Source organism: Leptopilina boulardi, unplaced genomic scaffold, assembly GCF_019393585.1.
Source record: "Leptopilina boulardi isolate dan_hultmark-lab unplaced genomic scaffold, ZJU_Lbou_2.1 LbouV2_151, whole genome shotgun sequence".
NCBI lineage: Eukaryota > Metazoa > Arthropoda > Insecta > Hymenoptera > Figitidae > Leptopilina > Leptopilina boulardi.
In genome coordinates this window covers 872527-900350 of record NW_026137698.1, presented here as the reverse complement: position 1 = coordinate 900350, position 27824 = coordinate 872527, and the positions used below count along the sequence as shown (strand labels likewise).

Here is a 27824-nt window from a genome sequence, read left to right as displayed (position 1 = left end):
ATTTTATAAGATTTTTTTTTATGGAGTTTTCAAAATTTTTTGAATGAAAATCTTACATGGAATTGCAAATTTATTTTTCGTGATTCGTGCGTTCTTGAAATCTATATATTCCACCCTCATATTGAGTAATTTGAATTTGATCCCGTGAGGTCAATCGAGTCTTACTGACTGTTGGGTTAAAGTGTATTTTCTCCCCGCTTTTCAAGAGCCAATAATTTGCATTGATTTATCATCTCGAGAACTGCTATTTTTCTTTTAAGTGCGTACGAACCATAACTCGAGGTCATACGAGTCAATGCTTCGATATGGAAACGATATAAAATTTATTTACACTTATTATTTTTTGTTTTAATTATAAATACCTAGTGGGCAAAAAAACATGTTCTAAAAATGTTTTAAGCATTCCACGAAAGTGAAAATGGAATTATGAAGAAAGAATAGTGAAAATAAATATGAAAGTGGAAATGAAATTACATAATCAACCCCTCAGGAAGTCTGTTATATAGGAGAAGGTTTTCTTTAATTAGGGCTTTTAGTTTTGATAATGTGTGGAAGGAAATGAATTAGAAAAAAGGGAAATCCAGTCAGGAAGGAAATGTAAATAGGGTCAAAGTGTAAGAAAATAAAATTTATAAAAAAAAGAAAATTTTATGTGTGTGTTATGGATAAAGGGACGAGATTTAGCGGGGAGATACAGTTTCAAGTGGTCAGGGACCCATGAAAAATAACGAAAATTTAGTCGAGGGCCGGGCGCAAAGCGATTAAGTCCATTATATATTGTGTTATCAGCATGAGAAAGATCTAATAGCTGTCCCTCCCCTTAGTACTAAAGTCTCACCCTTCTGTTTAAGGCATTCGGAGCGCATATACAGTATATATACACCGCAAGAACCCTCACGATGTGTCATACACGCCATACATTTTCTCTCTCTTTCTTTCTCTTACACATAAGCGCGTCTATAACTAACGAGCTTCGCACAACCCCTCAACTTAAAACACCTGCAGGAAATCACTACCCCGCGAATGCAAATATTATCTTAATTGCTTTTAAAAAAAAAAATGTACCACCCCTTCAAATGTTCACTTTTCAAAACTGCCAACTTCCTTAATGACGATTTTTTCACACCATTTTTTTCCCCATTTTCCTTTAATATATATATGTATGAGGAAATTAGATATACGAAATTGCTCATTTTCCTTACTAGGGATGGAAAATAGAAAACAAAATACTTGTGCAGAAATTAAAACATGGGCCTTATGGGGTACTAAGTAGTTTTCCCTACCTGCCCCTACCAAGAGAAACTGACTAGTGTCCTATTAGTCAGTCCTACTAGTTCCTAGATTAAATGTTCTAGGGAAAAGCTTATTCCTTAAAAAAGTTTTCAAGTGCTTTCTTATTTTTTTTTGGGGGGGAAAAAAGGAACGAGATAAGAAAAATGTTGTTTCTTATTATACTTTTAGAAAAAGAAGAAATTTAAGACGTTAAAGTGCGGCTTTTAAGGCGGTTTTTAAGACGGTTGGTTGCTATCAATGCAAGTTGCCGGTAATGGAGGCTCTTAGACGTAACGCGATCTCTTTACTGATGGTAATTCGCAACTGGAATTCCACTTTCAACTTTTGAAACCCTTCGAAGACGATTTTTTTTTTACAAATATATATTCTAGAAAATTTTGTTTTAAAATTTTTTTAAATTTTTAACATCGGATTCGTAACTGCCTGATTTTTTTCAATATTAAATTTTTTTAAATTAAATCATTTCTTGAAAGATATGGGGGGTACTCCTCTTGACAAAGAACATTCCATATTTATATATATATATAACATTTAAAAAAAAGTTCATTAGAGTGTTAAAAAAATTAATGCTTTTCCTGATACGTTTTTCATTTAACTCTTGCATCACGCGATACCAAGCGTATTAATCACTTTGTTCGCGTCCCACAAATAGGTTTTTCATGCACGCTCAAGTTGAACTAATTTTTTTAAACCAACCGATATGAGAAGGGTTATATATATCGCGTTTTTAGTGAAGCTGTGTGCGTGTGAACATATTTATACAAGAGGTGTACACGAACAAAGTATACTTATATATATAACCCCTGATTCGATCTTACGTTTGTAATGCTAAGTGCGCTCATTAAGATTATAATGAATTTCCAAGGGCGCGAGTTGTGCGGAAATTAGGCGCGAGAGAAAATCCATCAAGAAATTTTACATATATATATATATATATACAATATGAGGCAGAACCGGAAGAAATGTTACTATTTACGCAACGTATTATTTTTCTCCTTCCTGGTTTATAATATTTTTATCATCGTCATTAAATCCTCTCTCTTTCTTTCCCTCGAAATTGAGTGGATTACTTTTTAAAATTAATTTCTCACAATTACCACATTTTAAGAGTGAGAAATGAATCGATTAGAAAGTGCGATTTGTTTTCAATGGATCTCATGCGTGCAACAATGAGTATAATATATATATATATAAAATGAACTTGTTTACTTTTCTCATCTCGATAATGAATATCAGGAAGAGACTTTTTAATTATAAAAATGCGCGCGAGCGCATGTTGTAATTCTTCCTTAAAAGAAACTTCTATTTCATTTAAACACTTTTATATATGAAATATATAAAAGTTTTTATTATGAATTTAAGAAATTAATTCCTCTTATAAATTAAAATTCTCTTGTTATGTATATATAAGATTTTTATTCAATTTTAAAAAATTTAAAGAAACTCTCTAAATCTGAATCAGTAGAAATTTTACTAATTCTCGCTATGGCAATTAGTAGATTTCTACTGCTAATCAGTGAAATATCACTGATTCAGATTTAGAGAGAATATTTAATTTTTATTTAATTCAATTTTTCCCATCTATGTTCTGTCGGTAAGGAATTTCGGTGCGAAATTCAAATTTTCTTTAAGTTAAGTTTTCGTTTATTTAAAAAAAAAAAATCCAATACATGTAAGAAATTTCAGTGGTTATTAACCAAAATTGTTTGAAAAGTGTAACATAATTTTTTAAGCTATTGATAAATATATATTTAAAAATTAAAATACAGTTAATTTTTAAGTATTTTCAAAAGTGTTAGTATAAAGTATGCTGAGGGTCTATTTTACAGAGCTTTAAACGTCAGTGTATGTATATATATATATAGTGTTGTATATGTGATGCGCATGCGAGTGCTCCCGACTTATGGAGTTTAGCCGTTAACTTAACCGGCGTTTACCTTAATCTAAGATCAACGCGCGGTCTACCCGTACACATCGCCATAATGTATGGCTGTATGAATATGCATTGGACACGGTACAAAGGTATATTATAAGTGCGAGACTAGATCCCCTTTACGCGTGCTCATATTATTCTTGCACACAAACCTCTTATAACAGTGTGTTTATATATACCACGCACATTAGCTATCTACGATTTTATATATATATATATATATATATATATATATATATATATATATATATATATATAGAGAGAGAGAGAGAGAGAGAGAGAGAATTAATTATCTCCAATGTACCCAAAAAAGTAATTCTTTTCAAATGCAATTATTGCATATAAATAAAAATTATAAAAATATATTCACATTTGTAATTTAAAAGTCTTAAACTATAAAGACAAATTTTATTTACCTATAAATTTACATATTCTTAATTTGCCAGTAATAAAGACTAATGAGCAATTAAAATATCCACAGAATACATTATTTTTGTGCACGCAACGAAAAATAAGTGAAAATTCTTTATTGTAGAACTTTATTAAACTTCCTTGTTTTAGATTATAATAATTATTAATACAATTTTATTGTAATTGTTAATTCGTCGTCTGATTGAATATTCTATAAAGATATGGACCTATAGAAGCGGATATACGACGGACAGACAGACAGACAGAAACCATATAAATTCTTTTAAAAAAATCAAAAGAAGATTAATGAAAGTAAATGGGTCGTTGATTTTTAGTATAAAAAGATGATTGAAAACAAGTTAGGTTTCATTAAGAGATAAGCAATTAATATTTTCTTTCTCGACTCACAAATATTATATAGTATATTATACCGTCAGGACTCTGATGGAACTGACTCTCTCATCATGTTTATTTATGATGAACGAAGCGTTTCCACGTTCGTGTAATTCGCTCATTTTATGTATCTTCGAGTGTATATGTATATATAGAATTATTTGTACTTATGTGCACTTACATATAGGAAAAAAGCAACGCGCACTTAGCTTTTTACGCGTTTGAGCCGTGTCACGCCTTGACGACCACATTATAGGCTCCGTTAACTTTTTTTTTGCTCCCACAACTATATATATATATATATACATTCAGACCGTTTAGTTGTGCTTTAAATTATTTGTAAATATTTATTAAATTATTAAAAATTTACTTAACAGAATTATTATTGACCGATTTTTTATTTATAAATTTATACCAAACCAATTTTAAGAAATCGCGCCCAATTCTTTCTATATACCGATATTATTTGTTCGGTCATTTGCAGTTTCGGACAAATAAAATGCCAATTTAAAAAACAAAAATTAGTCTGAAAAATAATTATATATATATCTGTAATAAAATTGTAATCTATTGTAATTATCGAAATGGATATACTATATATATATAAGGCGTTAAAAGAATAAGCTTCGAAAAGCCATATGTGCTCATTATGTATATTGTTATATAGTTTTTTGAACATATTCACGTATATAGCTTGAGGGCACCCTTAAATTAAATGATGTCACCACCCCTAATTTCTATTATTCTATATACTATATACAATGATTCAATTTTACTACTGGTCTATATATTGCTGGAATAAATAAATTATTCATATTCTATATAGTCATATATACATGCATATAAAATAAAAATAATTTATTTTTTATTATTCAATTATCAATTCTTATACTATTATTTAGTGCAAAAAAGAGTACTAACCAAAAACATAACCTCATAACCTTTCCATTACCATTAATCGGTAAAACAGTCAAATCTGCATTACCATTAATCGGTAAAACAGTCAAATCTGTTTTACCGATTAATGGTAATTCAGAGTTGACTGATCCAATCAGTAAAGTTGAATTCTACTAATTTTCAGTGAAATATGACTGAAATTTCTGTGGAAATTTTACTGAAGTTATTCAGTAATTTTCGGACTATAAAATCTTCCTAATTTAAATTTAGATATATGTGACATTCCACGATAAAAGGGATTTTATGATAAAAAATTTTAGGTTATGTTTAGTGACAAGTTTTCTCGTGGAAAATCACATGTATTTATTTATTTAAAAAAAAATGCATGAAACTCAATTATTCCGTTCTTTATCAAAACTTATTAAATAACAACCCTCGGAAATATAAATTATAACTTTATATAAAATCGATGAAAAAAAAAGAAAATGAAATATTTAAGAAAAACGATTAAAAAGGAAATTATTTCTGAAAGGACGTACTTAATCCGGAAAGTTTTTGCAATCGTGCAAATTACGATTACGGTGTAAACATTGTACAATTGGAGAGTGAGTATAAGAGAGAAAGAGAGAGGAGACTTCTCGTCATTTCGTCGAAGCTATTAAGTTTCCTGCGAGCGAGAAGAAATAAAACCCATTTGAAAGATATGGTGGGGCAAAATCACCGACTCGGAGGAACGACTTCGGGATTCGTTAATTCGCTGGGGGGGGGGCAGGGAGAGAGAGAGTAAGAGAGAGAGAGAAACGTGACTCCCTCAACTATATCCACTTCCATCGGATTTTCTTCTCCTCCTGTCCTTCAAATCCCTTCTTCTGTTTCTCCCTTTCCCCCTATACCATGAGATTCTCTATCCCTCCTCTCTCTCCCTCCCCCACCCCTTCTCACTTTAAGAGAAACGGTGGCGTAAGAGTTGAATGCATCTCCCCTTCCTCCCCCCTCACCCCTTGACCCGCTATGAGAGCGACTATAATGAAAGATATTAACTACAATTTTATATCGAATTACTGCTGAAACACATTTCAAATTACTTGGGCGTATCCCGCGCACCATGGGGTGAATTCCTTCTCCCCCACCATCAATGTGATTGGTTGATTCCTTAACAAATCCCGTGGCTGATTGGCTGACATTGCATAAAAGGGGGAGAAGTTCTGGGCGTGACGTTTTTCGATATGGCCGCCCAACGAACTTCCTTGATGTCACGTTTGTTGTTCAGTGTGGCCTCAGACTTGGGAACACGTTGTACCACAATATCATTTCCCCCTGTATAGTTACGGTTCTGCCTTTTAATATATATATATATCATCATTCAGAAATCGTGAGCCGGTGCACGTGCTAAAAGAAAAAATTACTCTTCTTTTTGTGTGTTTAATTTAGTGTTTTTAATTTTTTGTTAATTGTTTGTTTTTATGTGATAAATAATTTGTGACTTGAAATGGATTCAGTGAATTGAGTGAATTGTGGTAAAATCTATATATATATTGTGAGGATTCAGTGATTGATGGATAGAAATTAAAAATCAAAAAGGGATCTTGGAACTGTGATAGTGAAACATGATCAGCGAACTGGATAATGCAATTAGCAATTAGGATTTCAGTTTTTCGATAGTTTCTTTCCATAATTTTTTGATCCAATTCAAAATTCTATTCTTTGATTTCATCTCCTATTTGGCAGTGTCTGATGATTGATTTGGATTTCGATTGAAGATATCCTAAGTACTTGTATCAGCAAAATTCTGTCTCCCAGGTACCTTGTGAGTCCTGGGGTGGCGACAGAGGCACCTGCAGGCGCAAAAACCCCGGAACCACCAGCATCATCATCATCGTCAGTGATGACGGTCCATCATCATCGTCAGAACCACCATGTGGCGGCGTTGAGTGGTATCGCCGTTACAAGTAATGGTCTTAATTTGAGTAGAATGTCAAGTTTGGATGCACATCGTTTGGACAATATGATTGACAGAAATGGAGTCAGTATGGAAAGATTGTCAAATGGATTAGACACGAGGAATAATAATATTAGTTTAGAAAGAAGTTTAGGTGATGCATCAACGACAATGCCTCATAGATCGAGATTTATGATAACCGATATTCTTGCTGGAGCATCGAGTCCATCAAGTGTACAGAGTCAAGAACCACCTGGAAGTCCACCATCGACACCAAGGGATCTCAGCGTTAGGCATCAATCGAGATCGTCACTTAATAATAGCAATTTGGATGAGGACAGTGATGCTAGTCATCATGATGCTGTTTCGGTGTCTTCCAATGGTGAGTATTAGATGATACTAAACGAGAGCTGCAAATATTAAGGTCCTAGTTCCAAAACTATTAGTCAAATTAGGTTTGAAGAAAAATTGGTAAAACGATTAAGAGTCCTTCAAACTGTTTTTGCAAACCCAATTAGGTTTAAAACGAAAATAATTCGAAATCTAAATTACTAAATTTGGATCTGAAGTATACTTTTGGCATTACAGTGGATTTAAATTCTAGAAACCTAGGTTTAGCTTGGTTAAACCATCAGAAGTATACTTCAAAACTCTTTTGGATATATCAATCCAATTAGGATTGGAGGAAACCTATTTCCGATTTTTGAACCATATTTGTGATTGGACCTAAAGCACATCTGGCATTACAATGGATTTAAATTTCAAAAACCTAAGTTTGGCTTAATATATCTAAAACTCTTTTAGGTGTTGAATCCAATTAGGGTTGGAGGAAACCAATTTCCGATATTGGAACCATTTGTGGTTGGACCTAAAACCATTTGTAGCAGGACCTGATCTACTTTTGGTATTACACATCAGTTGCCAAAATTTAAATTCTTAAAAGTTTTGCTTAGGTCCAAAATTTTTTCAGTATTGAGAAAATCTATTTCTGGTACAAGAACCGCATTTGTTGGACCTAAATTGCATATTGCAATTAAAATGATTCCACTATTGTTTCTTTGGAATTTTATTAAACGCATGAAATTGAAAGGAATTTTAATTCATCCACAAAGAAATAATAACATCATCATTCTTCGTGGAAAAATAAAATTTATCTTCTCGCACTCATTGATTTTGAATAATTTTAACAGTCTATGTTACAACAATGTAATGATTATTAGTAATTATATAAATACTATTTGTTCACCGGTCGTTGAGAATGACGAGGGATTTTTGACCCCAGTCATGCGATGATGTGTCAAGGACATAATATACCATTAGAGCGTATGAACCGGATGTCCATATAGAGGTCCGACGGACGGACACGACAATCAGATATATATATATATATTTTTTTTTTTAGAAAAAGATAAACGGATCGAAGCCCCTTGGGACAGCGTTTAGAGAATTTAAGGTTCGGCACTACAACGCTTTAATTATGTACCCTCATTTGTTTCATTCATCTTTCTCTCTCTCTCTATACCTGTCGCTTTTGCCTACGGCTCGCATCTATTCATAATATTTTCTCCCACATCAGAGGGAATTCGGATATTTCCTGAAATGCTTATACCAAAATTTTGAATGTTATCATTCGGAATATATATATTAGAGACTAAAACCGCTTTTAATAATTTTGTAAATTTTTGAAAATTTAAATTATTCGCAGAATTTTGATTTTAAAAACTGGAAATTTTACCCATATAGAAAATAACAAGAAACTAATTCAATTATTTTCAAAGATAATACATTATCGCGAAACGAGTGCGGCTAATATTGTAATTAGCTGTCATTACTAATGAATGAGGGCTAGAACAATCGAAAGCGAACTTGTCATTTGAGTCACGCATGTATATTTATTTTTTATACATATGCGAACAGAAGGTTTACATAGATAAGATTTTCTGTATATGAATTATAATTTGTTACACAAGAAGCGTTCTTTATATATATATATATATATATATATACAATATAGAATCAATACATGTGTCAGTTACTATCAGAATTGTTACTTACGACCTAATAATACTGTTTTCATCAGTTACGCATTATCAGCAATGGTTAACCGCGCTGCTAATCGTTGCATGCATATATATATATTTGCTTGTCGTATGTATATATATATATATATAAAGAATTAATTACCCAGCGATTATGAGAAATGTCGCCAGTGTATATATAATTGCCGCAGGATCGATAATGTCGATGTTATTCTGTTGATGCTCATACTATTCCGTTAATTATTATACACGTACCGCACTTCATATATCCGAAAATGTTTTGTTCGTCCATTGTGGAAAATAAATTTTCCTTTGTTAACTGATATTGCTGTCAAAATTTTCTACAAGTACAATATTTGCTATATAAATGATTCCAGCTAAGAAGCTTAATTATCATACATCAGCAAATATTATAGTTGTAACAACTAAAACTAATTAATTTCTATCCGTATACAATTTTTGTATATACGCGCGGATCATCGAGAAATCGAATCCGATCATCTAGAAATTTTATAATATCCGGATTTATCCTTCTAATTTTGAAAATATATTCAAAATTTCAATGAAATTTTCAATTCCATAACAAATTCAAAGCTGTCACCGGTGTTATTGTTGGTATTTAAAAATTCTTTCTCGCGGCGATAACAATTGAAAAACGGTTTTATTGTTAAAATTAAACGAATCAAGCCTCCTGTTTTTTCTCTCTCTCTCTCTCTCTCTCTCTCTCTCTCTCTCTCTCTCTCTCACTATACTCGAAAAAGCAAAAGCACATCCGTGATGTGTGTATTTATATAAAGGGCGATCCTTGTCATTCTTTGAGTAAAAAAAAAAAAGTCGAACGGATCTTCACTCGACGAAAGTATATGTATATATAAACGCGAGAGGAGTCAAAAAGCGTGAAAACTCGATCTAGAGTTTTTGAATGGCGAGCGGCTGTTTTGGACGCGTGTACGAGTCGAACGACGCGTATAATCCGCTTAAGCAGTCTTGCCATTATTATTATTGTCGGTCGGGTATATATGGCAAAAGCGCCCTGATGGCAAATAAGTTTCACGCCTCGGAGGCTCTTGTCGTTTGTAACTGACTTCGTGCGACTAATCCGAAAACCGGAAATGATTGGCAACCGTTTAGATTTCGGCGCGGATTAGAATTGTATTTTTCGATTTTGACGTATGTCTATATATATATAGGATATGTATATGTGGACGAAAATTCTTTTCGGAACGAGGAACTCAAAATACCGGGTGTCATACCTTTTCACTCTTTTTTTTTTGACATCACAATCTTCCGGCAGATCTCAGTCACAGAGATTAATTTTTCCGATCTACTTTTTTCTATATGTATATATACAACAAAACGCATTCCGCTTGAGAAAGGGTGTACGATGCTGATTTTGAAAAAAATCTATCTTGATTTAATTTTCATTGGAACACATAGAAAAAAATTTGTTTAAAACAACCAAATTTTGGTTGAATCAATTAAATATTACACTGCTAACCAAACTCTTTACTTTAATATAAAGTGGATCAAAACGTTGCAAAAAGAAATTATTCAAATTTTTTTCATATAAAAGGGATAAATTATTGTGTAAATGTTTATGTTAGGCGTTAAAATGGTGAGTGCAGTCCTGCAAAAGGTCTTTAGTAAAGTTAATTTGCAGGAGATTAGCGAGATCGAAATGTCAGAAAATACACACGCATGAGAGAGGGGTTGCACGAAGTTGAGTATATATATGCGAATAAATACAAAGGGCTGTCGTTGGGATTCAAATACATGTATTGTTTCCTATGTTTTTCCGTAACAAGATCAACGAATGGCTAAGCCTCTTAACCTCCTCGTCTACATATTATTCAAAGATGGGATTGTTGGCTGACCTCGCATTGGAATTTACTTGAAAAAGTGGCTAGTTACACATCAAGCTCGTTTCAAATTTACCGTGAGACAAAACTCAGTCACGGAATGAATCACGATATATATATATATATATATATACATACCCCCTGTGGGGAAATATTTCCGGTTTCTATACATTTACGATAAAGTTACATTATATTTTTTATAGCTACTGTAAAGTTGAACTGTACCGAAATTAGTTAGAAATGTAACGCTACGGCCAATAAGTTTCTAGATAGTTCAACTGTATGGAAACTATCTAGTTTTTAGAATAGTTCAACTATATGGAAAGTATCTAGTTTCTACTTAGTTTAACTCTATGGAAACTATCTAGTTTAACTAAATACGATTTTTTATTTCTTATTTTAATTATTCCACTGATTTTTATGAATGTAACTTGAAGTAATTCAATATTCGCGTCTAATAAATTTAAATAGAATAAATTGTTTGTTGAGGTTAAATTCAATTACATATATACATTATAAATATATCGAAAGGCAAAATGGTGTCAATTTACAGTGGCGAATGTTATAATAATTGCATAGAGGTGTATTTTCTATATATATATATATATATATATATATATATATATATATATATATGCTACTAATCGGGAGGAAACTTTATATAAGGGAAAAATTCAATAGCGAGTCACTGTCATATCGAATTATGTATACGTAAGATTTCGCAGAGTGCGTACACGCGCAATTCTCAAATTTCACGCGCGGCATTCCTTGTCATCATAACATAACGACTCTCAAGAATGTGAATGCGAATTGGTATATAACAGGTAGGCAACATGTGTGCTGTCACTCTCAACAAAATTAAACCATTCAATTTCACAATCAACCATCTCATATTTTTTATATATATATGTATAAATAAAAAAAAGTCCTCTTAATACGAGAGGAATGCCCTTTACATAAGATTATTACTCCTCTTAATATAAGAGAATATTAAATAAGGATGAGAAAATATATTAAGCCAAAGAGTATTTTTTTTTGTGAACAATGAACAATTTATAAAAGTTAATTGCCGACGAACAATCAGTTCTATAAGCAGATAGTCGTAAGATTAAATATTAAAGGGAAATTACGTTGGTTATATATACATATATTTATATATATACATATACATTGGTGGTGGTAGCACCCTTAAGGAAAGCTAAAACGCGGCCCTTATAAGATAATACTTTGAGGCCAATTCGGTCACGCGAAACTCATGTTAGCGAATTGCCAAGTGGCCCTCGAGTCAATTGTATGCCGCTGATCTAACGAGTTTTACGTCTGCAAACTAATGTTTTACACAACCCGTCGCGTGCCTATAGTTCCGCATTCACACATTTTTTAGGTTAATTTAACTGCTGAAAAGACATTTTACAGAATCGAGAAAGTTTAATATTATTATATTTCATGTTCTTTATAATATATTGGACAATATATCCAGAAAAAAAAATTGTGTCCATTTCAGTCAATTATTTTACTCCTAAATTAGTTTTTTTAAAATCGATGAAAATTAACAATAACTTATTAGACATAAAATCAAAATAATAATCCTCTCAATTTGAGAGGAAATAATTTAATTATCATATATAATGGAAAAATTTCCATAAAAATAAAAGGACTTCTGTTATTGATACTATTAGTTTTGTCAGTTCATGAATAATTGAAAAAATAATTTAATTGTAAAGTAATGGTATGTATATGTATGTATATGTATATATATACTGATACATGTATAGGTATCTAAAAATGCTGACTGCAATCTAGGGGTGAGAATGTCATGTTTCAAGTGGGTTCGGAATGAAATGTTGGACCATAACATTATCCTCGGTGTTTTTCCCCCCTATCCCAGAGGTGGCGACATGGTAACACAATACGCACAAGGGGTCAGATTGTACCCCATACTACTACTGCGGGGTTGTTGCCTTTGTACACAATACATAAACGAGACTGTTAGACGTCACAATAGAGAAACTCAAACGGCAACTAAAAATTTAATTTCTATTTATTTATTATTTTTTTAAATTTTCATTTTCACTTATTTAAAAATTTTTTTTTAAACACAAAATTAAATATTATATAGTCTAAGAGACTATAGAAAAGTTTATGTTATTTTTTTGTCAATCAAAATTTATCACTTAAATGATATATATATATATATATTAATTTCTAAAGTAGAAATTTTTTGTTTAATTAACAAACTAAAATATATATATATATATATATATATATATTGAGCCAAGACGCTCGGTAACTTTTCTTAACTATATATTGTTTCTGCACGACAGCTTTTAACAATTTCCAGATTATAATTCAATTATTGTCAAAGAGCTTGTCTACCTTGACACAATTGCATGATTCTATTCTAAATTGCAATTCTCTACTGTAAAATTAAAACTAACACACAATGAAATATTTTATGCTTTTTAGTGATTTTTTTTTTAATCATAAAAATATAAAACTTTACATTTTTATTAATTAAAAAATTTTAAGTAAAATTAACAATATTATTATTTTATTTATTCTAACAATAATTCTGTTTTTTATTTGAAATAAAAACTGTCATTTTCAAGGCATTTTAGAGGTTGTTAAAATAAAAGGGGAAACATAACCTCAAAATTAGTAATTCAAACACGTAACACAATTTAACATTCAAAATTAAATTTTTGTTAATTTTAACCTGTTCTGCAAAAATTCTAACCCTATTTTTTTATTGCAATGAAAAAAAAAATAATCAAAATGATTAAATACCTATTTTGTATTATTAAATGAGGTATTTAAAATGAATAAGACACAATATATGTGCGTGTGCAAATAATATAATAATTTCTTGATTATACACGCGTTTAGTCAACTTTGTATTAAATATGTAAAAAATATTTTACACATAAAATCGCATACATTTCAATGATTACAATACAATTAAATACACATATATATATATATATATATACATACATCAATATACGTGCGTCTCAAATTGTTTTGTGTCGTGATTTTTTTAATGCAACGTCAGCACGTAAATGGTAAAAACAAGATGCGTGGTCGTGCGTGCGAGTGGCGCGTTAAATTAATAAAAAAAAAAAAATGTCAAACCTCGGTATTTAAAAGTGTAATCAGTAACAAAAATATAATACCAAGAAATAAATTGTTCAACAATATTTTATAAATATCAGTAAATATTTATTAAAAATATTTCTCCTTAATATCGAATAAACTGATCGTGCATTTTTGTCAACAATTAATGTTGTAATTATAAAATAAACGATAAAACATTTCGAGACAAATGAATTTTTAAGAAATGAGAATAATGTTTATCACCATATGCGATCTTAATGATTATAAACAAACAAAATAAACACACATATATATGTAGATATAAATAAATATACCAATTAAAAAATCAATCAATAAATAAGGAAATTAATTAAAGAATAGCAAATAATTTAGAAATTTTTTTTTTAATCAATTAAAATTTCTTATTTATGGAAGCCGACAAAGGATAAAAACAATCTTTATTCTTTCCAAAAATGTCATAAATTTTAATTTATTATTATGATTTTTTTTTTGTAGCAATATAATAATTTATTAAGTCGTAAGAAAATGTTCAAGAAAATTTTCTGTATCAAATATATATGTAGATATAACCGTATAAACGATTTCTTTATCGGGGTATAAAATATTTTTTTACAATTTATTTCTGTTATCAAACACTTTTATGCGTATATTAAAGCATGTAGAATTTTAAAAAAATTGTAATCAATATTAATTTTTCAGTAATAGCAAATCTGTACTGAGCCAGTATTCAACCAGTATCAGATGTACTTACACTGTATTTTTAATTATACAGACAGTACTGGTTCAATACTGGCAAAATACTCATTTACCAGTACTGGAAAATTAATAATGATTCAATACTGGCACAGTAGTTTTTTGCTATAGTACTGGAAGATCAATACTTGTTCAATACTATGGCATAAGAATAATTTTCCAGTACTGTCAGTGTCAACGACGGTAAAAATATCGCGATAAAGAAAATTTTGGTGTCAAAAATTAGACAATAAACAAGGCAATATTTAATTTCTAATTATAAATAGCTTTTACTATTAAAAACTCACCAAAATAAATGTAAATCAGTGCGAGGATATTCCGAGAAGTATACTGTCGTCCTTCCGGAGTTGTCCTTATCACAATTTTTTCCGTCACTTTTTCTCACTTATTTTAAGTTCCATACAGAACGCGTACACGATTAATACTAAAATTTTTCTTGCTATGAGACTCGCAATCATCCCCATATTATTCATCCCTGAACAGAGGTCATAAAATTTATTATCGCAAAGGTCCTTCCCCTCAACCCGCAGGTAACAAAAATTAATAACAACAAATTGAATCTGGATAAACAAAAATCAAATAATATTCTAAATTAAATTTAAATAATAATATTAAATTAATGAACAAAATAATCAAATAAAATTTTTCTTTGTTTACCTCGTGAGGTACAATTATTGTGAAAATTCATATGGCACGTATGGAAGAATAAAGCAATGAGCGAGCGCAATAAGCAAATAAAATTGTAGTCACAATGGAAGAGAAAAAGGGAGGGGAAGAGGCATGAGATGAGGATAAAGGGAGATTCCACGGTTTCATCTTGGTTATGGTCATAAAAGCAAAGCAACGCTTTGCGAAAGTTTTATATTTTCATTTTTATGATCTAGCCGGGTAGAAATAATCCCCTCCATTACTATGTATATATAGTCAACATTTTTACAGTAGCTCTAATGTTTGCTATGCCACACTTGTAAACATACATCCGCTGTAATATACGCACTATTATTATTATTATTATCTTCTTTTCTCCTTTAGTAAAAATTGTAACTAATTTGAATATCGGTAAATTTTACTAATATAATTTTTACTAATTCAAAGAGAGTATATCTTTATCTATCTCCATATATATATATATTTATGAAAGAAAATAATTTTCCAATATATATAAAATCATTTAGTCAACTTTTTTCCATTTGTAGAATAAAAAAGAACCCTTTCGATTTCATCTTAAACCATATTCCGCATGCATGAATTTCTAGTATATAAAAATCCCAGGAGAAAAAGCGGAAAACGTGAACCGTAAAAGGGGATAGTGAATTGGCCAATGCGACAAGAGTGGTATAGTTGTGATGAGAGAAGGGGGGGGGGTGGCTCTTGAGTTACTTCCAGGGTCGGTTTGGAAAAAGCGTCCCAAGGAAAAAGTTCTGCTTAACGTCTTGAAAGTGTCTCAAAAAGAGAAACTCCGTCAGCGGGACTCCTCTAAGTGTATCACATAGTAAATTTAGTTTTCCAACCTCCACATAAGACTGGGCGCCCCCCCCCTCACTTTTTCTTCAGTTTCTCTTGGTAAATTCCACAGAGGTTCCTGTGGGATATCGTTGAGGCGGCCATGTTTCAAGATGGCGTCTTCTCTCTTTCTATCTCTCTCACTCTCGCTGAGCTAGACCGTTCAAGCGAATCTGGCCGATCAAACGGGGGCTAAGAGCCGCGCTTTTGGCCGGGTTAACTCAATCCGGGAGCTTTCTCCTCTCTAGGCAACTTCCTCTATCGTATATACCCCTTCCACTCTTTCAATCCACTCCCTCCACTACCCCCTTGCCGCCCTTCGTTCCACACCCCCCCCCCAAACCGTTCCAATCGATGAGCTTGCGACAACGGACCTTTAGATACTTTTATAGACGTATATATAGAAAGGATATAGGATTGGAATCCCGTGGGAGGAAAACACCTTCTGAGAGTTCTTTTTTTTAGTGATATACTTTTAAAAAATTAATTGCGAGAAATTAGATATACGCATTTTTTTGTAATGAAACATAAATCATTTGCAATATTATTAGTTGTCGGATTTTGAGGTTATATTGTAGACTATATAGTATAATTATATTTAAAATAGTTTATAGTTTAATATATAGTATAACATAATCTCAAAACAGTTCAGTTTAGATATAGTATAACATAACCTCAAAATAGTTCAGTTTAGATATAGTATAACATAACCTCAAAACAGTTCAATTATACTTTTGAGGTTAAATTATATATATGTGTAAATTTGGTTATGACGCGGTTTGTTGTGACTATAATTTTAATAGTCAGACATGCATCGAATCTGCTGATTCGCAGAAAAGAGATGAGGCGAAAGTGAGAAAACTTTTTTTTCTGTTTGAAGAAATATAGAAAAAGCAGAAGAGCCGGAAGGAATACAAAATGAATTGCAGTATATATATATATATATATATATATATATATATATATATATATACTAGGGGGCTATGCCCCCTGCGCGCTCCGCGCGCCAACCCCCACCCCCCTCCTCTCTTCCCCTCCTTTTCCCCTCTCCCCACCCTAAATGTAAAGGTTAAGATCGTTTCAAGACTCTGAATATAGCCGTAAGTCCCCCTTCCTTTTCTTCTACCCCCCTTCTCTTGACTTGCGGCTATATTCAGAGTCTTAGAACAGCGGCGGCAGCGGCTTCGCGCCCCAACCCCCATCCCCCTTCTCTCTTCCCCTCCTTTTCTCCTCCCCCCACCCTAAATTTAGAGGTTAATATCGTTTTAAGACTCTGAATATAGCCGCAAGTCCCCTCCCTTCTCTTCTACCCCCCTTCTCTTTACTTGCGGCTATATTCAGAGTCTTGGAACAGCGGCGTCGGCGGCGGCGGCGGCGTTGGCGGCGATATCTTTTTGTAATATAGGTAGATATATATAGGGGGGGAGATGAGTTTGAAGGCAGTAGGCGTTGTACACTTATACAAGTGCAATATATACGGTTGTAATCGGTTTCCTCGGGAATTCCCACCCTGCATTTGCGGGGATAATTTGCGGTGTCTCATCGCGACTGCGTGGCCCAATCGGAGAACAGCCAATCGCGTCTCGGATGCGCGAAACCACTGAGAACAAAAGGATCACATACAGCGGAAGGCTGTCGGCGGCTGATCGCCATATATAGAATCACGCAAAAACATATCCACCGCATCGATTTCAGCTCAAAACAAAAGGAAACTCCTCGCAACCCCTTTATATATATATGTATCTATTAAACCGATTTTCTATATTATAGCAGAATTTGTATGAACCGAAAAAAAATATTCTTGTTTTTAGAGGAAAATTCCTCTTTCTTAAATCCTCTCATAGTCTAGGAGGAGAATTCTTCAAAATAAGAGAAATCCTCTCGAAACAAGAATATTTTTTTTCACACAATTTCTGGTTTAATCAAATTTTTGATTATATATACAGAGATGAATAATTGTTGCTTTTTTTGTTACAGGTGGTAAAGAGGACGATCCAAAGGGACCATCCTCGAATTCATTGAGTTCGGCGCAAAGTAAGAAGCAAAGAAAAGCAAGAACCGCATTTACGGATCATCAACTTCAAACACTAGAGAAGAGTTTTGAAAGACAAAAGTACCTTAGCGTTCAAGATAGAATGGAATTAGCAGCAAAATTGCAACTCACGGACACACAAGTCAAGACGTGGTATCAAAACAGAAGGTAATTTTTTTATGATATTAAATTAATTTCATAATTCTAAAACGATGCTCTAAAAAAAAATTTGAAATTAAAATTATATATTTGAAATCACCAAAATAGAAGTTAATTGGGTTCTTCCGGTACAGAGTGGCGAGAAGATGCTCTTTCAATTAAAATTCGCAAATTTCACGTATCATATTCTTCATTATCATATATAAGAAATTAAATAGCTGATCAGTTATGGATAAAATGCAGAGAGCATGAAAGATTGCGAATGTAAAAAAAGGAGTGTTGCTTCTTCATATATGTATTTATATATACATGTAGAAAGGGTATTTAGTATTGAAAATCAGTTGAGCGGACAATCTTGGCGTTTAACCACGTAAACAACAGGCTTTGTTGCTCGCCGCGATTTCCATTTACAAATTCGTCACGGATGGTACAAAAGAACTTGCCGCTTATATATATGTAGCTCTCATCGTCGTCGATGATTATACAAGCTAAACCATTATCGCTATGTATATATATTTACAAAGTCATACAAGAAGATCAAAGTCGTTCTGGATCACTCCTTCTCTAGCAAGAGAGTATATATAGGGAAAGTACGAAATAAGAAATATTATATATACATCTGCTTCCGCAGGCTCCGCCTACTTATCAAAGTCATGCAGTAAAATAATTTAGTTTCTTAAAAAAAACGAACCCTTAGATAGATGTAAATTGAAATTTTAAAAACACTTGGGAAGTGGATCGAGATTTTGTATATCCTTGCCAACTGTTTCTAAAAAAAAGGGGAAAACTTACTGATGAAACTAAATCTCAAAAAAATGAATCTCCAAAGAAAAGAAAAAATTATTTTTTTCTATTTTAACGAGATCGCGTGTTTGAAAGTTTGTTTTTTAATTTTTCCGTGTTTTTCCGTACTGCTCGTTTTTGTATATATATATAAAAGAATATAATCAGCCATGAAGGGAAAAAGCGTATACCAGCCGAGGCGTCAAATTATAATTTTCCTCGGTTGGTGAACGCTAAATTTTTCTACTAATATATATACTTTATGTTAAACACGTATACCTCTTTTGACTTTAAACAATTCCGAACTAATTAGGAAAAATATTAAAAGTTACGAGGGGGTGAGACTTATAGAAAAAGGGATCATAGGCGCCACACAACATGACGATGTATAAAATCAACAGAAAAAGATAAAGGCGATGCCGAAGAAAAAAAATCAGACGTTTCCTTTTAACATCAATCAAAAAAAAGGACTAATTATATTGCACAGTGAAACTCCATTATTGTATTTTTCTATAAAAACGATTTACTTATTAATATTTGTAAATTTTATTTTCTAAATAAAAATTTTTCCCACAAATATATATAGTACGTATAATATTACTGTAATGTTACACCGTTATATTGCAAATATTCCATGTAATATTACTGTGATATTAAAGTAGTATTATTAAATGCCACTTGTGCTATTTAGAAAATAAATTTACAGTATGATTTTAACAAGAATGGGAAATTTATTTTTTTAAAGGAAGTAAAGTACATATATTGTTTAGGTGATTTGTGTTAATTAACCTCACAGTTCGTGACGCGGCAATTTTTATTTTTGGTTCCCAACCAACTATTGAGAATAGTGAAAGGTTTATAAAATTAATGCGCACCGTGAATTATCATTGAACTGTCAATTATTTCCGAATAAGAATATTGTCAAATAAAAAAAAAATAAATATAAAATAACATAAAAATAACAATACGGAAATAAATATTTCACGACAGTTTTGTTTTCTAATTGAATAAATTATTTTTCATTGAGCGAACAATCGATGATGTTCTGGCACTTTTTTTTTCATTCCGTGACGAATAATCAAAAATCTTAGGAGTCCGTGACCGCATCATCCCCGTTAAATCGGTAAGAAAATATTGCAAAAAGAAAAAAGAAACCTTACATTCTTTTTTGTTTTTGGTTGGGACACACGTTATGATTAATTAGGATGTGGTAAAGGCGCGCGTGGTGACTTTCAGGATTCGAATAAGAATATACCAATATTATATATAGGAAGACGGAAAAAAAGGTGAGGACCTGGTGCAAAACCATGGATGAAAATTAGTGACGCTTTTAAACTGACAGACTCCTTAAGTGCTCGCTTATATTTTGTTGCTTTAATTTTTTTTTTCGAGTGACTTGGCGCGTTTTTCATTGCACATGGGCGCCATGACCACACCTATTGGGCGCCACTCTGACGGATTTTTATCTTTTCTCGCGCGACCTACGACAGCCTAAAATACAGGAAGTGTCTTTTCAAATTGGTTAAGCTTTTAATTTCTTCTTGTATCCCTATTATATATATATATATATATATATATATATATATATATATATATATATATATATATATATATATATATATATATATATATATATAAACACAATTCTTTTCTTATCTGATTTTTTCTTTTTGAAATAAAAATTATTCCTCTAACAATTTTTAAAAGCATATATAACTTTTTTATTTTGAGGTTATATTAACGGTTTAAACCTCCTTAAAATAAAATACAATTAGTAATAGGCGCAAAAATTGAATTTCTAATAGAATCGTTTAGTTGCTTTTTGTTTGCTCTATATATATATAATATGTAAATATATATATATTAAATTGCGCTATATACAATAAATTCAAGGAGCGTGTAAGTTATAAATTCGAGAAATCAAGATTAACAAGAAAGTAAATGTTCCATAAGTTAAATATATAAAGTGTAATTAAGATTAGAAGTTTCCACAAGAGTGCATATAAAAGCACTTCCGTTTAATTTTGATATCTCCATCAAATATATATATATATATATATATGGTGAGAAAAAATAATTAACGAAAGATTATGCGTATCTCTTTTGGCTATAAACAATAAAAATTTTAGTAAAAAAAAAATAATAAACTTACTAAATTTGAATCAGTAAGATTTCTAGCTACTATTTAGAAACCTTTCATACCGAAAACAGTCAAATTATTAAACAGTAAGGATTCTACTAATTTTTTAGTGAAATATGACTGAATTTCAGTGGAAATCTTACTGATTCAAATTTAGACAGTAAAGAATATTACTTAATGTATTACTATATCTTACATCTGCCTACTCATTCTGTACCATTTGCTTCGTTAACGACTTTAATACCCCTTCCGTGATTACATATATATATCCTTTGCGGTAAAAGTCGCAAAGGACTTTTGAGCGCGCGTAATCCGCGCGTATGTTATATATATATGAATAAATACGTACTTGCGTGCGAGCACTTATCATAAAATGCAAAAGCAATCAATCATTTTAGTAAAGACATATATACATCGTAAGAGCGAAAAGTTTAGCCATTCGTATATGGATGATGATGGTAATTACATCTTATTCTGTCCGCTACGTGTGTTTCTTTTTTTTTCGTATATTATAAATAATCATAATTGTGAACGAGCATCAACCGTAACGAACTGATCACCATATGTACAAAAAAAAGAAATTTAAATTAAATTGACTTTATAAAATAAAGTCGAATTTTGTTTGAATTATTTTTTTAAAACAGAACTTCCATTAAACCATGACGATTTTCAATCTATTCTATTTCTCTATAATACTGTAGAATAAGCCTAAAAATCGTTTTTGCATTCTATATAATCCCAATAACTGATTCGATTCTTAGAAAGTTTATTTTTAAAATCCCAATTTGAAGCAATCGGAATAATGGAAATGTATTTGCCAATATATGGAAATTGTCGGAGACCATTTCCATAACACAGGGTTACGTACTCGGACATTAATAAATGTATATATACACGTATATAATATATAATTCTTCATGTTTGCATATTATTTTTGAGATTGCCGGAAGAATTTACGAGCGCTGGCCAATCGTTGAGTTTTGTGGTTGCGCGAATAGGTGAACTGATATATAGGGGCAAAATAGATAGGCATCAAATCAAAGAATGAGTTGCTCTTAGCATAACAATTGCACGAGCCAAATAGAGTCCATGAGGAATCACGTACAATTTCTAGAATAATTCTACTCTTTTATTTCTCTCCTTGTCACTCTTTGCATTCGTTGACTCTCTCTATCTCGTATAACTACCCCCATTTCTCTTGCTACTCGTAATATCGTATCCAATTCACTCCCTCTACATATATCCCCACTCATTCGCTCTCCTCACTTCATGTATGTAAATCCCGTTCTGGGACAATTACGCTAAAACGGGGTGGCGTGCGGCCAAGTGGTTACGTTGGCCACACTGCGGGGCTTATTATACTAACAAATAGCCCGTGGAGTCCAGTGCCTAATCATCGCGTATCATGCCACGCATACTGTGGCCCCTTGCTTGACGGGTATATACCCTTGTACTCGAACTAGCGAGAGGGAGAAAGAGAGAAATAGATCCGTCACGAAACTAGAGCAAATGAGAACCGCGAACTTTTCGAGAATATATATAGGAACCTATTTTATACAATGTCGATTAATCCTCTTTGAATATAATATCTGTTAAATTATAACCTTTCCTCTCATCGACCTCCAAAAAGGTGAGAGTTACAAATATGCTGATGAAGCTCGTGTGAATTTCATTATTACACACACGACACCCTAACAAATATTTATCTCTCGAAAAGTGATACTCAAAATAATTTTTATCCGCAAACAATAATAAAATTATTTTCAGCAATTGCATTTGCCGGAAGAGTAAAAGACGGCGCAGTAATATGTTTGACATTCGTTATATTGGAGATTGTTATATATGTGTATATAGAAAAATAATGTTTTGGGAAGAACATTATGATATTATAACCGTGAGAAATGTTCATTCCGGCTTTTCTAAGCGGAAGAAGGTGCTTCTCCTTCCCACGCTGTTGCACATCTAACTGCATTATAACTGTCTCAAGTCCCCAAGTAAAAATTTCTTCCTGATGGTTAAAAAAAAAAACCTAAGTTATTTTTTTTTAGTGGTCACGTACCGCCCAATATGTCCCATTGATGCAATAAAAGTATATTTATAAGTAAGTGGTCACGTGATACAATGGGTAATTTTTACTGTTTTCCATGGTACAAAATTGGAAGGAACGAGGCTAATTGGACGACAAGAAACGATAACGATACATGACTATAACAATTACCTTATCATGTATGAGGAAGACATTCGATAATAAGTATATACATAAGGTAAAAATTTACTGTAGTAAAGAAATACTAAATAAAAGTAAGATCTAGATTTTAGAAAATAAAAGCTTTTTTTGGTAACAAATTAAAACCATTCTATTTTAAATAAATATAGAATACGTTATTTAAAATTTTATATCGCTTCTATATAACAAAACGGGTTTTGAGTTACAGCATGTGCTGTTATTATTTGGATGTCCCTTGTGCAGTGAGGCAAATAATAACAGAAAAATATGTCTCCCTTTTGGTTCATATATATTGTTATTATAACCGACAAGGCAAAACTCGTGCATTAAAGTGTCACACGAACTTTCGTAACCGCAGAGTCAGAATCAACCAGACCTACCACCATTATAAATACATTAAGTCTCCCCCCCCATTTAATTTTTAGGTATTTTCCCGTTTCCAAGAGGGCTGTATTTATATACCCAACAACAAAAATGCGATACTCCCTACAATTCGAAAAATGGTGCACTATTAACTCCACCTGATAATTTACTCTCTACTTTTTTATATATATACTCTCAGAATCATTTTTGAGATCATTTCCTGCTTTCTAATAAACGTAACTTTATGCAACTATATATATATGCAAAGGATAAAATTCATTGTAAAAACTGAATAAGCGGGATTATTATTTTTTGTCTTGTTCTGATGATGACTACCCTCAAAAAGTCATAAATCAATCGTACGACACACAAAAGAAGGAACATGGCAATTAAGGGTGTTTTAGAGTGGTTGCACTCGAGATGACTGTCAATGGAGAGGCGAAAGGGGTATTAAAAAACATTACTCATCATATAATCGCACACGGGCGGTTTTTCACTGCATCGAGAGAGTCGTGCACATTTTTTTTTTTACTATTCTATTTCTTTCCTTTTTGCATTCTCATATTCTTTTTCACTCTTGCACGTCGACGGAAAAATGAGAAATGATCGCGTCGCTCAATTCAGAGAGAACGACGAGGGCCTGTTTAAAATTCATGAACGATTTTACTACCCTTGGCGTCACAAAAGGGCGAGCCGACGACCGAGCATTCACTGTCCCACATTCGCAAAAATCCCCCCCCCCCCACACTCCTTTCTCTATGTTTAATATCGCCGTTACACAGTTATATGATTTAAATTTAAAATAGCAAAAAAAAAAAAAAAATTCAAATGGAAGAAAGAAATCTATTCGCAGTTTCGGATTAAACAATCTCTATATCCAAATCAAAAATTCTTTCCGAATCAATTAGTTTTATAAAGTTGAATTTCAATTCATATACACTATATAAATAAATTTATATCATGAAAAAAAAATAATTAAAATTTTCCCTTTTTCTTTGTATTTTTCCAGGACAAAATGGAAGCGACAGGCAATAGTGGGCTATGAAATTTTAGCGGAAGCTGGTAATTATGCAGCATTTCAAAGATTGTATGCAAGCGGTGCTGCTGGTGTTCCAGCGCATCCTGCAGCGGGTTCCTATTGGCCATATCCTGGTGCAGCAGCACATCATCAAAGTGATTTCTTTTATCGTCAAGCAGCAACTGCCGCAGTAACATTACAAAAACCATTACCCTACAGATTATATCCATCGGCATCAATGATTATGGCTGGACCAAGTACACCGCTAGGCCCATTGGCGGCAAGTTCGAGTCTTTCAAATTTAAGTAGTTTTTATAGAGACAGCCCCGAAATAATGGATCCAAGGGAAAGGGAAAATATTGAACGTAACGTTATGTCAAGGGACAGAAGTAAAAGTCTCGAAAGAATTTCACCGTCTAGAGAAGATTCACCCAATAGTATAAAAGCTGAAAGTGATGAAGAGAGTATAAACGATGTTTAAGAATATTGTTTCCCTTTTTTTGTAAACGAATTTTTTTTTATTTATTTATTTTTTTTTATTAATGTGGAGGGAAACTTTTTTTTGAATTTATTTTTTAGAAGTGAATATTCTAAAAATTCAAATTTTGATATATATCGTTTGCGAAATATTCGACGCGATATAGAGAGAGAGAGAAAAAACAAAATTAATATTATATTTCGCTTTTTGATATAAAATATAATTTCAGCTTTAACGCAGAAGGCGAAATTTGAACTTTTAGAATTTTTTTGCTGGTGTGAACATTTTTTGAATATGTTTAACAAGCTGTTCTGGAAACATTTATTTGTTCATTTGAGAAGTATAGAAATTCTTTCCATAATAGAATCTTTTAAATTCAAAAATTCGAATCAAGAATTTTTGTATTTCAAATAAATATCTTTTAATTGACTCAAATAATAATTATTTGATACAAATCCACTTTATTTGATCAAGCAATCAATTATTTGAATCAACAAAATTTTTTTTCAGTGATAATCTTTTTTTTTATTATGATTTCAGTCAATTAAATAATCAAGAAGAAAAATTTTGGTTTAATAAAAAGTAAATTTGCACTTTGTATAATATAAAAAAAAGTCCATAAGCCGACAGCGAAATCCGCAATTAATATGACATTAGACTCTCAGGATGGTATACTTTTGAAAGAACACTTCAAATTACGTTGCTCCTGCTACTTTATATGATTCAATTAAAAAACGAATTTAATTCATACTTTTGTTATGAAGGCACAAAAACTGTTAATTATTTAAATTTACAACCTTTCAAATATTTATTTTTTAAAAATAAATTGAAAATTTTTATGAAAAAAAAAAAATTATCAAATGAAACTTGAAATGTTTCCAGAATATTTTTGAAAGTCTCAAAGGCCAAAAATAAGAAAAAAAAAAAAAAAAAAAAAATGAAAAAAGGCGCACTTGATCCAATCGTGTGACGTAATTAAATGATCGCAAAGCGACATTATTGTGCAACATTTGTAAATAAAAAAAATTTTAATAAATAGAAACGCTCCATTTTTGTCAAGGTCGGAGCGCTCATTGTACTATTGCATATAGGACTTAATTGTAAGATTTTTAAGAAATGTAAATAAGGAAAAAAAGCGCACTGAAGATGAAAAAATATACGTAAAATCGTATACCAAAAGGGTGTAAAAGAAAAGAAAAAAAAAAAAAAGAAAAAACAAATTCCCTAATCTCTATATTAAGGATATAAGTCGAGGCCAACGGAAGTAAAATATTTTAAAAGTATTTTTCAGACTTGAATAATATATATATATATACCTATTTCCGTCGCAAAATAACTGTTTGAAAAAGCGTCGAGAAAAATATCAAACTTGGTGGCACAAGTGCAGTATAATAAAATAAATCATTTACATTTTACTTTCAATCGTATTTTTTGTAAAATTCAACAGTTAACTTTCTAGAAAATTTTTTTTTCATTTTAAAACCACTATTTTTCTATTCTCAAATTATAATAAGAGATTTTATAATCAGAACAATATTTTTTTTTTAATTATTTTTTGCAATTTTAAATTTTTTGCAAATTGATTTAAAAAATGAATATTTTTTTTACTGCAATGATGTATTTTAAAATTTTTTTTTCCTTCCGTTCTCCGTCGTTTTTTTCTTCTCCACGATAAATGTAGCGTCGATCGTGCAACAATCGAGAGGTGCGTTCGATAATGAAAAAAATACCAGTATTATAAATGTATAAAATTATAGAATTTACCGAACCCGAGGCTGGTGCGAATGTAGGATTACATTATACAGAAGACAAGAAATTACCGTGCAAAAATAAAAAAAAAAATGAAAAAAAAAAAAAAATAGCAGGGTAGTTTGATTCCCGTGATCGATCCGGTTTTGATCGATTAAATAATGCCAGTTCGATTGATGATAAAATACGTGTAAGTCTCTCTCGCAGCATGAAGGTTGTAGTAAATCGTGCTTTGTAAAATAATGTCTGTATAGCAAAAATTATTATATGGAAAATATATTATAATAAATTTACGAATTATGTCTTTTTCTTTATTCACAATTTCCCTAATAATTTAATTTTTTTCATTCATTTTATTAATTTTTAAAAATGATTTAAATTCATATTAATTTTTTAAATTATTATTTACAAAAAATATATGTGACCCTCCACGGTGAAAGGGTGCGTAGCTGCTTAAAATTTTAGGTTATGTTCATGGTAGTTTTTCCTTTATTAAAAATTTATTTTTGATTATTTAACATCAAAAGCATTTTTTACTGAAAATATTGCATCTAATAAATAATTAAATAATAATAGTTTGTACCGAAAACTAATCGCTTTTATTTATTTTTACTGCAAAGTTTATTTCTGTCAAAAACAGCTAAGCACCCTTTCACCGTGGAGCGTCACATATTAATTTGTTAAAAATGAATTAGTATAAATAAAAATTTATCAACTTTTATTAATTAATTTTATAAGTAA

General features: G+C 31.4%; 1 protein-coding gene across 1 annotated transcript; it reads left to right on the top strand.

The window, feature by feature from the left end:
• Nucleotides 1–6185: 6185 nt before the first annotated feature.
• Nucleotides 6186–27376, top strand: LOC127276747 (homeobox protein B-H1-like). The gene is made up of 3 exons (XM_051297386.1): nucleotides 6186–7248; nucleotides 18112–18334; nucleotides 24848–27376. The coding sequence occupies exons 1-3, from the start codon at nucleotides 6813–6815 to the stop codon at nucleotides 25335–25337; spliced, it is 1149 nt and encodes a 382-aa protein (XP_051153343.1). The 5' UTR covers nucleotides 6186–6812; the 3' UTR covers nucleotides 25338–27376.
• The last annotated feature ends 448 nt before the right edge of the window (nucleotides 27377–27824 follow it).

Excerpts from the sequence above, each read along its gene's own strand:
- LOC127276747 (XM_051297386.1), top strand. The coding sequence starts at position 6,813 with ATGACGGTCCATCATCATCGTCAGAACCACCATGTGGCGGCGTTGAGT. Across the intron at positions 7,249-18,111 it reads TGTTTCGGTGTCTTCCAATG|GTGGTAAAGAGGACGATCCA; the intron begins GTGAGTATTAGA and ends TTTTTGTTACAG. Across the intron at positions 18,335-24,847 it reads ACGTGGTATCAAAACAGAAG|GACAAAATGGAAGCGACAGG; the intron begins GTAATTTTTTTA and ends GTATTTTTCCAG.